Raw genomic sequence first — 18,589 nt, 5'->3', positions numbered from 1 at the left:
CAAACGCTCGTCTTGTCTTACTCTGCCTAAACTGTTTTTGTTCCGGTTCATGACAGTTAGAGTATGTCGAAAAACTCCCATCTCATGTTCTCCCTCAACTTCAAAATCGTCCTATATCGCTGTTTTACCTTTTTTGTTAAGGGTGTTTGATCTTCTTTGCATGTTCACTTTGCAAAGACTGGGTCGGTACTTCTGCAGTGATGTAGGATGATTTTGAAATGATTTTTGGAAGTTGAGGGAGAAAATATGATTGGAGTTTTTTAACATACTCTAACTGTCTTGAGCCAGAATACACAGAGTTCAAGGAGAGAAAGGAAAGATGAGAGTTTGAGAAAAAAACGTATTTAAATTGTATTTTTTTATGAAAATAACCGATCGTATTGCTAGATAAGACCCTTCTTCCTTAGCTGAGATTGTTTACAACCTCATTTGAGATCGTTTGAAGCCGCATTTAAACTGCATTTTGAAAGTTTAAAATCGGGGCACCATATCAGTCCATTATATGGAAAAAATGCTGAAATGTTTTCCTCAAAAAACAATTTCTTTACGACTGAAGAAAAAAAGACATGAACATCTTGGATGACAATGGGGTGAGTACATTATATGTGAATCTTTGTTTTGGAAGTGGCCTTCTCCTTTAAATCATATTTATTCTCATAGGTTCAGAGCAATTTGAATGTGTGACTCTCTCTCTCCCTCTATATATTTAACTGTTAGGATAAATGTAAAAACCAAGACAACTGAAATGGTAGACCCATAATCCAACCTAACCCACGTTCCTCTTTTTGTTAGGTAAAACTAAGTTTAATCAGTCAGTTTTTGTAGGGATGGAGAGAATAACATGAACTTCTACCATAACTGTTTTCTATTTGAATATATTTTAAAATATAATTTATTCCTGTGATTTTAAAGCCGAATTTTTAGCATCATTACTTCAGTCACATGATCCTTATTTCCAGGACGCATGGGAACCCTGCTTTCTATTCATTAAGAAAACCTGAAAATGTTCTCAACTGTTTTAAATATTTATAATAATAACATAATAGAATGATTTCTGAAGGATCATGTGACTGGAGTAATGATGCAAAAAATTTAGATTTTATCACAGGAATAAATTACATTTTAAAACATATTCAAATAGAAAACAGTTATTTTAAATAGTAAAAAATATTTCACAGTGTTACTGCTTTTGCTGTATTTTGGATTAAATACATGCAGGCTTAGTGAGCAGAACAGACTTCATTAAAAATCTTACTGTTCAAAAACTTTTGACTGGTAGCGACTTAGATGTGATTCCATCTGATTTTTTTTTTTTTTAATCAACACTTCTAGCTTTTCAGTGTGCAAGACACAACATGTGGTCAAATGCTTTAATTGTGAGACAAAGGAAGAGACTGACAAAAAAAACAAAAAAAAAAAAAAACTAAAAATGATCGAACATTGGATCAAAAGAAAAACTTGTTACTATAAATTACAGATGCTTCCATTTGCCAAATTTAAGTCCGTGAAAAAGAATTGGAAAATTGAATCCACTGCATTAAAAAAAAACAGGTATGTACAAAACCAGGTTAAAAAGTACATGTTCTAATTGTGTTCTTCTGCCCGCCCCAACCAATCCAAATCCCCATATTACATCACATCTGTGTGGTTACGGCTTCCAGAGTTTGAGGAGCCCATCCTCACTGTATGTGGCGATCAAATTCTGGTGTGGGTGGTGAGCAATACCAATGACATCCTTCTCATGAACCTGTGGGGAAAGAAAAACATTCATGATTGTCCCGTTATAATATATATTGACTATAATATATATTTAAAAAATTAATTATTTAAAATTATAAAGGATTTAATAAAGAAAGGTATATGAAGGGAGAGATGGCTTACGGTCAGGGTTCTCTCTAGTTTGCCTGTGACTGTGCTGAAACAGTAAAGCACAAAGTCTTCTCCGACACAGTAGATCCACTCGCCACGTGGAGACAAAGAACAGCACACAAAATCACCTCCCTCTCTCTTACCGGAGCTGAAACTCCTCACAATCTGCAACAGGACAAACCATAAGGACATTTCTAAGAGATTCATAAGGCACAGGCCGACACAATTTGAATATTCCCATCTCCTTTTTCATTCACAACACACTTAATTTCCTCACCTGGCCCTGCATGTTCATGATGACCACAGTGTTGGATCGGTTACACACAACAAAATGCTCAGGGTTTTTAGGAAGCTGGATCACGTTGTTAACAGTGATGTCCGTTCCCGCAGACGTTCCCAAAGATTTGAACGTGCTGGTGCATTCTGTGGTCTTCACGTTCCAGATCTGGGAAAAAGAAAATGTAAAACCAAACCACAAGTTATATTTTATGAGACTTCACTTGAGAGAGTCAAGATTTAACACTGAAAGTTGATTGTACCTTCACAGTTCCATCAGATGAGGCACTAATGATATGATGACCGTCGGGAGTAAGTGTGGCATCGTTCACAAACGAAGAATGACCTCTGAACTCCTTCAAAGACTTGCCTGATTTTAATCCATGAATTCTGATGAAAAAAAAACAAGCGTAAGTTAAATGTGCTGTGGTTTTTGTAGATGCTGAGGACAGAGAAAAGAGATGCTCACTTAATGGTCTGATCAAAGGATGCAGAAAGAATCTGACTGCTGTCTTTACTGAAGCTGATACAGGTGACGCCTTTACTGTGAGCACGTTCATATCGCCGCAGACACTGACCGCTCTGGATCTTCCACACCTGAAAAAAAAGACCAACACAATCCACTCATTTATTTATTTTTTTTGTATCATATTTTTAAATTATCTAAAAATGGTATTTTTTTAAAAAGATTTTTAAATGGGCTATGTAAATGCATTTTACACAAAATAAAACAAAACAGAATAAAAAACTTGCAAAGACGTTTAAAAAAAAAAAAAAAAAAAAAAAAAAAAACACTTTAAAAACTTTAACGTGAAAATCTAAAATAAAAAACAAATTCAAAATATTAATAAAAACACTTAAAATATAAAAAATATTTTTTTAAATATATCAATAATTATATTACTGTAAAATATTAATACTAAAAATTGTTTAAAAATATTTTTTAAATAGGTTATGTACGTGCATTTTTATACAAAATAAATAAAACAAACAAAAATCTGTATAGACATGTAAAACTGTACAGACATGTTTTTTTTAAAAAATTAATTTATATGACAAAAAAACCTAATTCAAAATATTAATAAAAACAATAATATAAAATATTAATAATTAATATTATTATAAAACATTGTATTGGCATGTAACAATTAAAAATAAACTAGAAATGTTTAAAACTAATATATGACAAAAACAAAATGAAAATATAAAAAAATAAAAACTAATTCAAAATATTAATAAAAACACTATTTATAACACAATATTAATAATATAAAAATACTACTAATAATTAATGTTAATATAAAACATTTTTAGACATGTAAAAAAAAAAAAACTGCAGAAATGTTTAAAAACGAATATATGACAAAAACGTAAGACGAAAATATCTAAAATTAAACCTAATTTAAATTATTAATAAACACTTAATAATAACATAATATAAAGACATTAATAATAATTAAAGGTATTATTAATATAAAACATTGTAAAATAAAAAAAATACTAATATTAATAATTATTAATGTTATTATTAATATAAAATATTCATAACACTACATTTAACTATATTATTATTACTATTATTATTCTTCTTCTTATTATTGTTGTTGTTGTTTTTAGATTTATATCTGATCGCTCACATTCTCTACATTTGAATACAAAATTAGTAATAATAATAAGAAATTAAGATTGACTTAAAATACTTTTTTTTTCCTCTTTTTTCCCCCAGTTATGTGATATGGCATGCTGGGCCAAATTAAAGGGCATCAGGGGCCAATTTTGGCCATCTCTGTGTTAAACAAATTATTAATAAGCACTTCTGAAGGTTTTATTAATTTGTCTAATTTTAGTATAGCATGTGTGAGACCTTAATCTTGCCATCCTGTGCTCCTGTGGCCAACATTTCAGTGTCCCGACTGAAAGACATGCACAGGACTGCGTCATCCATCATCATGAAGTTATCCTGAGCCTGATACTTCAGATCCTGTCCAAAACACACAAGACACGCAATCCATGATTAAACACACAAAAACGATTACTACAAACGCAAATGCATAAGTCCCAGTGCAGATTCACAGACCTTTCTGATTTTTCCCGTAGTGAAGTTCCACACTTCAATAAATCCGTCCACGGATCCGGTAACCAGATACTGGCCATCAGGAGAGAAGCGTGAGCACTCGACGTGAGACTTCTGACCAAACTATAATGAAAAAACACACACTGAGGTGAGTAAGAAATCTCCATTGCATCTCATGTTACTGTGGATGCCAGAGACTTATTCTTGTACCTTGATGTGTCTGGCCAGCTGAGTGGGGAATCGCTCCTCCTCCACATCCTTTACAGCTGCTTTACCTCTGAACAAATCAATGGTCATACCAGGAGGCAGAAGACCCTGATGCTGCTGCCACTTCAGAGACTTAAGAGACAGAGAAAGACCATCAACTACAGTAATGTGAACTATTCTGAGATCAGTGTACAATGGCTGATTCATTACTACACTAACATCCCATTGCAAGGGAAGTTTAGCTCACCTGTCCAAGCAGAGCCATCAGACGTGACGGTGGTACCACACTGACCTCACCAGCAAGAGCCTGAGCTATAGCTGCTCTGCGCTTCTCCTTACTGCTGCCATCAGGATAGGCCTAAATATAAATATGTCAGGTCAGAAATTACACAGAATGGAGAAGAATATAATGACGTGTTCTAATAATTTTGGCCACCACTGTACATAAACCAGAGTTTTGCATTAATTACCTAGCCACAATCGAATCTATACCACAATCTTTGGTTTCTTCATAAACCAAAAATATTTTATACTTCTCATTAGAAATGGACGATATGACCAAAATCTTATAACATGATATGAGTACTTTTATTTCACTGTAATGATATATCACAATATAATTGTTTTTGCTTTAAATAAGGTCTTTATGATATCAAAATGTTAGATTTCCCTAAAAAGTTTTTTTAATAATTTAAACCAGCGTCAAAAAACTATGGAAGCCCGTTTCCGCCATTGAATAAAAAATAAATAAATGAAAAAATATTGCGACTTCTCACAATTCTGACTTTTTTCTCAGAATTCTGAGATATAAACTCGCAACTGCGAGTTATAAAGTCAGAATTCCGAGATATAAATGTGCAATTCTGAGAAATAAAGTCAGAATTCCGAGACATAAACTTGCAATTCTGAGAAACGAAGTCAGAATTGTGTGATACAAACTCGCAACTGCGAGAAAAAAAGTCAGAATTGAGTTTATATCCTGCAAATGTGACTTTATAACTCACAACTGTGCGTTTACATCTCACAGTTCTGAGAAAAAAAGTCAGAATTGCAAGATGTAAACTCAAAATTGCGAGAAAAGTCAATTACCCGCAATTACCTATTTTTTTTATTCAGTGGCAGAAACAGGCTTCCATAAAAAGCTAATACTAGCCTAACAAAAAACCTCAAGCTCACTGAAGAAAGATTAAATAAGAATAAGAACTAACTACATACACTGTACGAGGTAATCAAATGTATAAAACACGGCATATTCACTGTGTAAATTAAATATAAATTTCTTCTTAATATCTTTTTTCTAAATTAAAGTTACAAAAGTGATTTAGTCAAGAGCAGTGAAAGCACTCAGTTTCACAGAGAGCGTACACATATAGCAAAATGAGTTCTCTTTTGCTGCTGATTGCATTTCAACAGCTTAAAATGACCTGTTTTTAAACTGCAGCGCTTAAAAATGCATGCAAATGACACGTTTTGTGACCACGTAGGCAAGCAACATCACATAAGCGTGTAACCGCAATAGTCCACGATAGTCCAATAGAGACGATAGTCCAAAATCTCTACCTTTACATGAAACATAAAAGCACCACTGTTTGGCAATCAAACTAAACTCAAAATCATGATATGGTTTAGTGCGCTTCTTAAAACACAAAAAGCTGCAATTCAATTAAAGCGACTAGCTCTGCATGTTAAAGAACAAAATGCGGCACCGTGTTCACTGAGCAGCTCATGTCCCAGAGTTTTTATAGCCTCACATCACAGTAAATGCTGCTGTGAGTTTAACATGCATTTGGAAACTCAGTGTGCACCTGTTATGCTTTATTTTTTTACATTAGAATAATTCTCAACATGTTTATGGACAAATGACTACAGAGTTTCACTAGATTTGTAATGAAACGCATTTGTAAACCTTTTTGCCAAAATAAAAGCTTGAGTATTTAACTCTCACAACTGAAGAAATTACTAGGACAGTCCACCGAAAAAATGAAAATTCTGTCATCATTTACTCCCTCTCATGTCATTATAAATCTGTAAACTTTTTACTCTGTGGAAGAATGATTTGGATGATTTTGGATTTGGATTTTGCATTTAACTTTAAAGGGATAGTTCACCCAAAAATGAAAATTCTGTCATTAATTACTCACCCTCATGTTGTTCCAAACCTGTAAGGCCTTCGTTCATCTTCGGAACACAAATTTAAATATTTCTGATGAAATCCGAGAGCCCTCTGACCCTCTATAGACAGAAAGGGTCTTATCACGGTCAAAGCACCGAAACGTAGTAAGGATGTCATTAAAATAGGTCAAGTGTGACATAAGTGGCTCAACCATAATTTTACGAAGCTATGACGAAATACTTTTTGTGCAAAAAGCAAAAAACAAAAACAAAGATAATGACTTTATTCAACAGTTCTTCTCCTCTGCATCACCCTAACCGCCATTTTGGAGAGTATCACGATGCATGCATGCACTTGCTTCTGTATGTAAACAATGCATGCACGTTGTGCTGTTGACGTAGAACGTGTGCGCCACGCTTTGTTTACGCTCAAAAGACAGCACACACATGCATCCTGATACTTTCCAAACTGGCACTAGGGAAGGGGTGCTCAACCCTGGTCCTGGAGATCGACTTTCCTGCAGATCTCAAGGAGCACTTGATAATTACAGACAGGTGTGTTTGATTAGGGTTGGAACTAAACTCTGCAGGAAAGTCGATCTCCAGGAACAGGGTTGGGCATCCCTGCACTAGGGTGACGCAGAGGAGAAGAATCGTTGAATAAAGTTGTTTTTTTGCGCACAAAAAAGTATTTTCGTAGCTTCATAAAATTAGTTGAACCACTGATGTCACATGGACTATTTTGTTAACGTTCTTGGTACCTTTCTGGACCTTGAACTTGGATGGACCCTTGCTGTTTATGGAGGGTCAGAGAGCTCTCAGATTTCTTAATCTTATTTCTTAATATCTTAATTTGTGTTCCAAAGATGAACAAAGGTCTTACGGGTTTGGAACAACATGACTGTAAGTAATTAATGACAGAATTTTTATTTTTGGGTGAACTATCCTAAAAACTGCTATGTTTTTGTGAAGTGCGTTGTTTTAGATCTCTTACCTCTCTGGGGTCAAAGTACGAGCGTGCTAGAAGATTCTCCAGGTGGATGTATCGCTCAGGTTGGGTTTGTTTCAGCATGATCATGGGGTCAGTCTGCCTCAACAAAGATCTGGCGGCTCCCAGCTCTCGGAGTTCAATCAGCTCAAGAACAACCTGCAAAAATACAACAAAACCACTTATAACGTGTCCAGTTATTCACAAATCAATCAATGTTAAAAATGAGCCACACCATCACAGCCAAATTATTAAAATTCAGATTTTATCCAACTCTCACCTGTTCGTAAAGGTCAATGAGGGTTTTGTCAGGGAGTTTGAGGGACTGTATAGCCTGAAGCACAGTGTCCCAGTGACCACTGTTGATATCTGCCACAAAACTCTCAATACTGTCCACAGTGTTGAGAGACACTGTCGTCTCCTCCTGGAGTGTTGCTAAAGTCCGATGCAAGTTGTTTTCCTTCAGGTACTGCATGATCAGACGAATAACGCTGGGAAAATGTGACGAAAGAAGACTTTTAGTACTTTGAAAGACTGTGGAGGGCAGTTCAGTTATAAGTAATGCTTACAAAAGGGATTTTTCACCAAAAACAAGCAAATAAATAAAACAGCAATGTCTAAAAATTTTCTTGTATTGTGATACAGAACACATATGACATCAATGATACACAAAATTGCTCTTCTAAACATGTTTATAAATAAATAATAACATACAGGACTGCCTTTGCTACTAAAACTAGGCAAGATACTAACTAACTAACTAAATACAAAAACTATAAAACAGAAAAGCTACGTTTAATATCTAAGCTGTGTGCAAAACAAGCTATTGATAATGCTAACACAGTTAGCTAGAGAAACAAACAGCGCAAAAAAACAGCTGTAAATTAGACGTGCTCGCTTAAACTGCACAATTATGCATGCATGTCATGTTTGAAAACACACAATTTAATTCACTTACTCTGCTGACTCTATTTCAATAGACATTTTTGAAAAATGATAATATTGATGTGCGGTGAGAAACTGAAGACACACCACGACAGGAACAACACACGCGTCTTCTTCTACTGCTCTGAATACATGTGAACTAAACACAACAGCGACATCTAGCGGCTATGACCATTTTCTAAATTATAATAGAACTTGGTTTTAGTTTTATATTCACAAACGTTAATCTGGTAATGGAAAAAAAATATTATACTACCTAATGAAACAAAGATATACTAAAAAACTGCGAACATTCACGTCACTTATTCTTCCTTTAAAAAATATTACATTTTATTTTATTAAAAAAACTCAGTTTGTCCTTTTCATATGTAACATTAAGGTTAAATGGTTATTATGATTATGTCTCATCTATCCAATCGATGCCATTTAATTTTTCCACCAAGATAGTCTAAATTAGTCTGGAGTAAGAGTCCTCTATCTGAACACGGGCTCTAATGATCATAAGCACTTGAAAAATCCTGCTGTGATTGCATGTTTTGTATTTCAGGCTCTGTCTAGGGCCGGTGTGCCATTATCATCTTCTCTATGCATCGTTTCTGATTGTTCACGTAATTAGCTGCAGTTCCATGTTTGTCTGTAGGGGGCGCCAAAACGACGCTTTTATTCCCGCTCCTGCGAGTGAAGGTCTCTCAAGGTTAAAGCGTTTATTGCTGCATCAGCCTCACATGCTGGTCTGTTATGAGGGCACAACGCCACGGGCATTTAACTGCCCAAAAAAAGCTGCTCACTGCTGCAAATCTAATTGCCCACCACCAAACAACACACTTACTTCTTCATTCTTATTAATGTGCCAAATCCAGGCCTACCACAGAAAACAGACCTGTGTGATTTGCACCCGAGTGTGCATTCGTTCTTCTCGCGATTACTATTTCAATGCCTGCCATTAAACACCGGGACTAAAAGTAACAGGGCTGTGGCATTTTGAAAATAGCGACAATACCTCAATATCTGTTTTGAGTCCATTATGAACTAGTCAATATGAGGTGACAGATAGATTGAGGGCTACAGTGGGCAGTTTTTTATTATGAGCCAGCACCAGAGGTATTGTTTCTAGCTAATATATTATTCTGGACTTATGAGCCTGTTCATCATTGGTAACAGTCACACCACTCACATCCTGAGAAAAGAGAATGTGGGAATAGGGACTCTATTCGGTACTTCGAAATGTTTGAACTAATGAAACCTGTTTCCGCCACGAAATAAAGAAATAAGAAAGGTAACTGTGGGTTTTCACCTCACAATTTTTCTTTTTCTCACAATTCTGAGTTAACAGTTGAAGTTAAAAGTTTACATACTCCTTGCAGAATCTGCAAAATGTTAATTATTTTACCAAAATGAGAGGGATCATACAACATGCATGTTATTTTTTATTTAGTACTGACCTGAATAAGATATTTCACATAAAAGACATTTACTTTCTATCTTATCTAGCAAAACGATCAGTCTTTTTTTTCAAAAATAAAAATTTGTATACTTTTTAAGCACAAAAGTTCCTGTAGCACAGGCTCTGGGATGCACGTTCACGATGCCACGAATTAGTGATGGATCGTTCTTGAACGATTCGTTCATTTTGAACGAATCGTCTCGGGGGAGTGATTCATTCAGTTGCGCATGTGCAACATCCTATTAGGTTCTGTACTGGATTTAGTTCACCTGTTTCGAGTCGTTCGTTCATCTTATGGGGTTGTCACATGATGAACGAACGACTCGAACCTGAAGACTCAAGAGATGAACTAATCAATTCTTTTTCCGCCTCACACTGCATTGGTTAAGCTTATGGGGCTGTCACGTGATGAGCGAACGACTCCATCCCGAAAACTCGTCAGATAAGAGGTGAGGTGAGCTAATCATAGACTAAAGACCCAGGTAAACAATGAATTAATCTTTTCTGTTTCTTATAGCATTATAGTTTTGTCTTGTTTGTAGTGTGATCAACGTTTGTGTAAGCAGTAGATGTGTTAGGGAAGTAACATGTAACATTTTAATTATATTTTGCTAAAATGAACAAAATGACTCGAAAAAATATTTGTTCATTTTGCTGAACGAGACTCAAAGGCCTGAGTCGGTAAAATGATCCGAACTTCCCATCACTACTACGAATCAAGTCTAAGTTCATCATCTGTGTACTCCAGCTAAAAAAGGTATGGCAAAAACCTCCATCTTATTTTCTCCTACAACTTCAGAATCGACCGACATCATTGTACCTTTTTGTTTGTAAACAGCGTTTGACTTTCTTGCACTTTCTTAGTCTTTGCACGTTCGCTTTGTAAACACTGGGTCTGTAGTTCCGCCTTTGTTCGGCGTGACCTTTCGAGACGATTTGTGTGCTACACGAGCTTTTGTGCTTAAAACGTATACAAATTTTTGTTTTCCGGAAAAATTACAGATCATTTCACTAGATAAGACCCATCTTCCTCGGCTGGGATCGTTTAGAGCCCTTTGAAGCTGCATTTAAACTACATTTTGGACCAATCAAGTCCATTATATGAAGAAAAATCCTGAAATGTTTTCCTCAAAAACCATAATTTCTTTACGATTTAAGACAGAAAGACATGAACATCTTGGATGACAAAGGGGTGAGTAAATTATTTGTGAATTGTTGTTCTGGAAGTGGACTTCTCCTTTAAACTGCCTGCTGTTCTTCAGAAAAATCCTTTGGTTCTCACAATTTCTTTGTTTTTTCAGCATTTTTGTGTATTGGAATCCTTTCCAACAATGATTGTGTGATTTTGAGATCAATCTTTTCACACAGAGGATAACTGAGGGACTCATATGCAACTATTACAGAAGGTTCAAATGCTCACTGACCCTCCAGAAGGAAAAATGATGCATTAAGAGCTGGGGGGGTGAAAACTTTTTGAATTTAAAGATCAGGGTAAATTTTACTTATCTTATATGTTCTCATTTTGAAGTATCTTCTGTAGCTTCTAAAGGGCAGTACTAAATTAAAAAAAGATATTTAAGCAAAGTAAGAAAAATGTAAACATATTCATGCTATTCAAAAGTTTACACCCCTAAAATCATTGTTTTTCCTTTTGGAGCATCAGTGAGTGTTTGAACCTTCTGCAATAGTTGCATATGAGTCCCTCAGCTGTCCTCAGTGTGAAAAGATGGATCTCAAAATAATACTAAATAAAAAATAACATGCATCTTGTATGATTCCTCTTTTTTTGGTAAAATAAGTAACATTTTGCAGATTCTGCAAGAATGTATGTAAATTTTTGTCTTCAACAGTATATCTGAGTTTATCAGTCAGAATTGAGACAAAAAGTCACATTTACCTTTCACAGGTTTCCATATTTGAACAAACCCTTAACCCAAAGTATTAAACTTAGGAAACTCATTCTGTACTGTTTGTGCTACAAAAATAAATAATACCTCATATCATGCTGCACTGATGTTCCATTACATTTCCTGCTGTTTAGATGCATCCTTTTTGCTATCAGATGATAAAATACATCATAGACTTACACTTAGCCACATTTAGCAAGCAAATTGGCTTTTTTTCCCACTTACATCAGGATGCACATGCTAAAAACCACTCAGAGCACCTTAGCAACCACACAGCAATGACCTTGTGACCCTCCACAACACTCTATCATCATGTTGCGGACTTTTACACAGATAATCACCACTTTTGTTGCAAATGTACAAATCTAGTCTATATTTTAATTTAGAACATCATTTTTAATGGGATGTTGTATGTAAAGCAGCTATCTTATTGCACAATAAGAGAGAAAGTGTTGATTAACTATAAGCGGTATTTTCTCATCTATACACCTACATAAAAGTGCTGACATGTTTTGCTTATATCAGGATCATTGTCTCGAGTGCTATTATTGTTTAAAAGAAGGCCGTATGTGAAACTAAAGTGTCTGTGAATGTTTGATCATTTTTTGCACAAGCTGAACTCTGCACTTATAATTTACCACACAATACTTTGGTGGTTTAATGCTTGAAAATATCTTTTTACAAGATAAATGCTCTTGATATTATGATTTATAGAACAGTGCTGTTCAATTACTAATTCTGACTGGCTGAAAGACCTTCTAGTTCACCCAAAAATGAAAATACTGTCATTAATTACTCACCCTCATGTTGTTCTAAACCTGTAAGACCTTCATTCATCTTCAGAACACAAATTAAGATATTTTCGATGAAATTCAAGAGCTTTCTAACCCAGCAAGGCAACTGATACATTTACAAGCAGAGCTTTACAGAGCTTCTCAAGTAAAGGTACATTGATTTACAAATGTTTTGATATTTTACTGCTAACCGAGCCAAAATGTAACAAGTGAGTAGAAATATTTTTTTTTGCAGTGCAACCACCACTGAGGGCTGTGCTAGTGGTTTGATTACAGGTAACTGAATCTGTCCACCAATTATGTCTGCAGCCCTTACACCTCTGCCGTGGATATTGAGTTAGTTCTCTTCATAGACCCTGTTTGCCAACACCGTGAGGCACTGTTTATTTCATTTATGTTATTATGATGAGAAATTTAATATCCAACATAAATACATCAAGCACTTAGCAAACTCTAAAAGTCATAATTTGAAAACTAACTGAGAAAGAGAGAAACAGAAAGAATGTGAATGTTTTAAGCATTGACGTGTGCTACTTAAGAGCAGCAGACTGTAAAAAACACATAAATTAGCTGATGTCTTCTGGTTTTATTATACATCAGAGGTGTTGCCTTTTCCTTTTCCAAAGAGCCTATTGATTTCCTTGAGTCGTTCACACCGCACCAGCAGAAAGACGATAATAACTAAATCCATCTTCCTCAGACCTCGGTGGAAATAGACGCCTCCTACTAATGGGGCACTAAACAAAGAACAGCAGCCAATCTGGAGTCGAAGGGCTGACACATCACAATACTGCTGAGAGTCATTCAGCAGGGATGCTTCAATTTCAGACGAATCAAAGAGCAGTGGCTAGTATTTAAAGGAATAGTTTACACGACAATAACAGTTGTGTTATTTACTTATTCTTGTGTCTTGATAGACAATATTTGCACTGAATGTGTTTTTGCGTTCCAGTGATTTCCTTTTTTTTATGGTAACATGCTAGATGGATGTGTTTGCGTCTCAAGTATTTTGCAGGGTCTTAAAAGTGTCTAAATACACTAAGTGCAAAAAGCTTGCCTTGTTGGCAGAGGCTATTTACACTAACTCCACCCACCAATGTGTGGTAGGGTTAGACAACATTACCAAAGACGGCTACCAAACAGCAGCTCAAGTGACATACAGTGCCTTGCGAAAGTATTCATACCCCTTCATTTTTTCATGTTTTGTTGTGTTGCTGCCTTATGTTAAAATGTTTTAAATTGCTTTTTCCCCACATCAATCTGCACTCCATGCACCATAATAACAAAGCACAAAACAAGTTTGCAATTAATTTATTCAAAATAAAAAACTGAAATGATTCATTGAATAAGTATTCATACCCTTTTCTGGGACACTTGAAAATGAGCTCAGGAGCATTCATAGTGCTTGTAGATGTTACTACATTTTGAGTGGAGTTAACCTGTGTCAAAGTCATTTGAATGAGTATGATTTGGAAAGGCACACACCACTCAATAAAAGGTCTAACAGCTGAAAATGCATATCAGAACAAAAACCAAGCCCTGAGATCAAAAGAACTACATGTAGAGCTCAGAGACAGGATTGCGCCAAGCCACAGATCTGCTGCATTAGGTTCACAGAAGCATGTAGCCTCCATTATCCATAATGGAAGAAGTTTGGAATAACTAAGACTCTTCCTAGAGCTGGCCTCCTGGCCAAACTGAACAACTGATGGAGACGGAGCTTGGTTATACTGGTGACCAAGAAGCTGATGGTCACTGTAGTTGAGCTCCATGATCATATATGCAGATGGGAAAACATACAGAAGGACAAAGATCACTGCAACACTCCACCAATCCAGTCTTTATGGCAGTGTGGCCAAACTCAATCCACTCCTCAGTGAAGACACATTAAAGCCTTGGGATAAGCACCTAAAGAACTCTCAGATTGTGAGAAACAAGGTTCTCTGGTCTGATGAACCTTAATTCCAAGCATCATGTATGGAGGAAACCAGGCAGAGCAGAACAGCAACCCAACAGTAAAGTGTGGTGGTAGCAGCCTCATGCTGTGGGGCTTTTTCCAGCGGCAGGGACTGAAGGACTTGTCAGAGGAGAAGAAAAGCTCAATGCTCAAGGTTCACCTTCCAACAGGACAATGAGCCTAAGCACACAGCAAGAGTGGCTTATAGACAACTCTGTGAATGTTCTTGAGTGGCCCAGCCATAGCCTTGACTTGAACACAATCAAACATTTCTGGAGAAACCTGAAAATGTGTGTCTGCCCTCATCCAGGCAGAGATTGAGAGATGAAGAGGTAAGATGAAGAATGGCATATAATTGCCAAATGCAGATGTACAAAACTTGCTGCATCATACCAAAATAGACTTGAGGTAAAGGTGCTTCAACAAAGTACTGAGTTAAGGGTATGAATACTTATGCAATGTACTTATTTCAATGTTCTATTTTTAATAAATCTGCAAAGTTGTCACAAATCTGTTTTGTGCCTTGTCATTATGGTGTATGGAGTGTAGATTGATGTGGAAAAAAAAAGTAATTTAAAATTTTTAAAAATGAAAAAATGAAGGGGTATGAATACTTTTGCAAGGCACTGTAGATAATAAAGCATGTAGCATTGTCTTCTTGACTACACTGACACGAGTATGAATTCGTGTTTTGCCAAACTTGTTTCTTCTCCCTTTTTACATCAACTATCAGATTGGAAAGGCTTTTTTTACAATAAAAATAAAGGTAATAATTGCAAAGCTGAAAATAAAGTGCCTCATGGGTGTTTTTCGGTTAGGGTTAGGGGTAGGAGTAGGGAGGGCTTTATTGTCCCAATAAGGCAGCATCTATTTAGTAACTGTAATAAAAATAATCATTTATGCTCTATATGCTATTATTTCATACTGTTTCATAATGTACTTCAATGCTGAGGTGCAGAAATCTGCCACTATTTGCAATAAGCAGTATAGGTAGCAGAAAATACTGCTATTTTTACATAGTGTAAATACAATCTATTGCTATTTCCATTTAGTACAAATAGGACATCACTAAGAAAATGCTGTTATTTTAACTTAGTGTAAATAGTATCCATCTTATTGCAAATAGCTGCTGTCTTTAAAAATGTGTCTCTAGACCTTGCAATTTTTTGCACCTCGAAATCAAATATGCAATGTTTTGCTATGCATTACATATATGATGCGTTCATCTGCAACTTTATACTTTGCATTTGTGTTGCTTACATCATAATTTCTCAGTTTTTGGATGATACACCCTGCAATTCTAACACAATCGTGTGTCAGTTCGTAATAATGTTACATGGAAGCCAGTGGAATGGGTGGGTGGGTGGGGCTGACCTTCGCACGTAGTTTATTACTAAAAAATTGGATGTTTTCATATGATTCACTACATACAAATTCATACAAAATCGCCATCTCGTAAAATAGGGGGACATCGGATAAAATTTTCACTTTTAGATATTTTTGTATTTAGTCTGCCAGCCCAGAAAAGCAGAAAAAAAAGAAAACACGCAACCAGTTCGTTAAGGGCTGTCTGAGTCTGAAACTGTATCATCCAGGGAGCCATTTAGATAACTAGCTATTTGAATAAGACTACCTCTGAGCCATATACAGATATATTCATGCCTTGTGTCAACACGCCCCACAAAAGAGAGGGGCGGGGTGAGCAGTAGCTCATTATCATTTAAAGACACATGCATCGAAACGGGTCACTGTTAACAGAGCTGTCTGATATGTTGGTTAAAACTTGTGGAACATGGTTATCTGATGTACCTTTTTTCCTACTGCACAAGTGAGACGAGATTAGGCCTCACAGATCATAATCTGTCTTTGTAAATAACTGTTTCAGACACCCTGTCTGGACATCACTGAATATAATGGTTTCTATTTGCTTTTGAAGCATAGCATCATAAATTCTGTCTGAAGTGGTTCATGTTTTGAGAATAATCATTGACCAACTGTGTCTGCATGAATACGTTTTAATGGCTGATATCCTGATGAGAACATAAATGACTTGCTGGGTTTAAATACAAAATTAATCTTACTCTCTCCTTAGGTTTTGGGCAATACTTTGAGTAATTATGGTAATTATACGGTCTGGATGTTACATAACTTATTCTGCATGAAAATTAAAAAAAGGAATTTGCCTTTTTATTGCTTTGATATTATACAGCTCTCACTAAAAGCACACGAAGAAGTTGAAAATCAATCTCTTGCTCCAAAACTTAGACATTTAATTTCCTCTCCGACCGAGCAGCCGTATTGTAGTTCATGCCCAGCGTCTGCTCAAAATCAGGCCATCCAATCAAATCTGTGCAGGTCCCAAAATGCTCTGCTGTTGATTCCAGTAAAAAGGTGATTGAAAATAACCATCCATCTCTCAAAACATCTGTTGTATGAGCAAAACATTGGCATGCTGTCATTGTGCTACAGTGCAGTGAGCAGCTGTATCGATCAGTCTACGGCTTTCTGGTGCCTTCTCACTAACATGCACTTACGATTTCACAGATTATGTTTCTAAGTTCCAGACACAACAATTCTGATTTACAGGGTTGTTCCACACCGGCTTAGTCTAGAACCATTGATCCAATCAATTGAAACCAATATCTTTTTCTGCTTTACTCTCTGCAGTGGTGTTTACTTACACTAAAGAATCAGATACTCCATCTATTATTATGGGGTTTCCAAGAACATGTAACGTCAATAACCCATTATAGAGCTGAAAATACAGTCACTATAAAATGTAATTATTTTCTGGTTTATAAACATAGCAATCATGGGCTGTATTACTTGTATAGAGAACCAAACCTGCAGAAATAATAATAATAATAATAATAAAAAAAAAAATAATAATAAAAAAAAATAAACTTTTTTTTTTTATTTATTTATTTATTCCCACATATATTTATTTCCAGATTCATTTATTTCTTTTTACTTTTCCATGTGCAACATGGAAATGAGGGAGGTGGTCAGTAGATATAAATAAATGCATAAACAGATATAAAAATGAATGAACACATAAAAATAAATACAAATAAAAATTTAAACAACAGTTAAAACAAATAAATATAGAAAATAATAAAGAAAAAAGCTAATAAAAATAAATTCTGGATTAAATTTGATAACAAATGAATTATATTTGTTTTATAAAATCATTATTCCTTTATTTATTTTCCTATCTATCTATCTATCTATCTATCTATCTATCTATCTATCTATCTATCTATCTATCTATCTATCTATCTATCTATCTATCTATCTATCTATCTATCTGTCTAACTTCATTTATGGAGGTTTGGTCCTCCATAAAGTTGGAGTATGAATAAATCATTTTTGATTTAGTTTTTAAAAAGTCACAGAGGAGAATTATTCTTTATCATGAGTCAAGCAGAGGTGTAAATCATCACAAAAATAATAATCTTATCAAGTACTATAACCATGATACATATGACTGGGGTTAGTTGTCACACAGGCTTTGTCTCAGTAACTTTAAAGTTTTGAGTCAAAATTAAAAAATACAGTGTTTTTTAAACACCCAGTTCAAACCAGTTTTAAATGACAATAATATTTCAAATCCATTTTGTCTACAAAACTAAATCAAACTAAAATTTCAGTATCATCATATATTTGCTATATCATTTTAAACATTTATAGTTAGTTTTATGTGTATATTTTGTTTGAATTTAACAATTACCAAAACAGCATTTTGAAATATTGCATGTCACCCTATTAAATGTGGTTTAAAAAATAATATTTTCTAATTGAAAAGTCTATAATACGTTATTTACAGGCAGGCTCCTATTCTGACTTTTTACAACTTTTTTTGTTTCTTAATTGAACGTTGTGTTCAATTAACTTTATCCTTTTATTGGGTAACAACTGTGAAAATACATTTGTAGCTCATAAGACTTTAAAGTTTGTAAGTGTGACAAGTGACAACTAGCCCCCGTTTCCCCGTTCTGATGCCATCTGCTGTTTTT

General features: G+C 35.1%; 1 protein-coding gene across 1 annotated transcript; it reads right to left on the bottom strand.

The window, feature by feature from the left end:
• Positions 1-1,356: 1,356 nt before the first annotated feature.
• On the bottom strand, positions 1,357-8,629 carry smu1a (SMU1 DNA replication regulator and spliceosomal factor a). The gene is made up of 12 exons (XM_051128454.1): positions 8,485-8,629; positions 7,807-8,017; positions 7,533-7,685; positions 4,674-4,784; positions 4,430-4,558; positions 4,223-4,342; positions 4,010-4,126; positions 2,615-2,742; positions 2,409-2,535; positions 2,147-2,314; positions 1,882-2,034; positions 1,357-1,747 (listed from the first exon to the last, which is right to left on the bottom strand). Exons 1-12 carry the CDS (start codon positions 8,508-8,510, stop codon positions 1,649-1,651), a joined length of 1,542 nt encoding a protein of 513 aa, XP_050984411.1. The 5' UTR covers positions 8,511-8,629; the 3' UTR covers positions 1,357-1,648.
• Between the last annotated feature and the right edge of the window lie 9,960 nt (positions 8,630-18,589).

This window comes from Labeo rohita, chromosome 14 (assembly GCF_022985175.1).
Source record: "Labeo rohita strain BAU-BD-2019 chromosome 14, IGBB_LRoh.1.0, whole genome shotgun sequence".
NCBI classification, from domain to species: Eukaryota; Metazoa; Chordata; class Actinopteri; order Cypriniformes; family Cyprinidae; genus Labeo; species Labeo rohita.
This window is presented reverse-complemented; position numbering and strand designations above follow the sequence as displayed.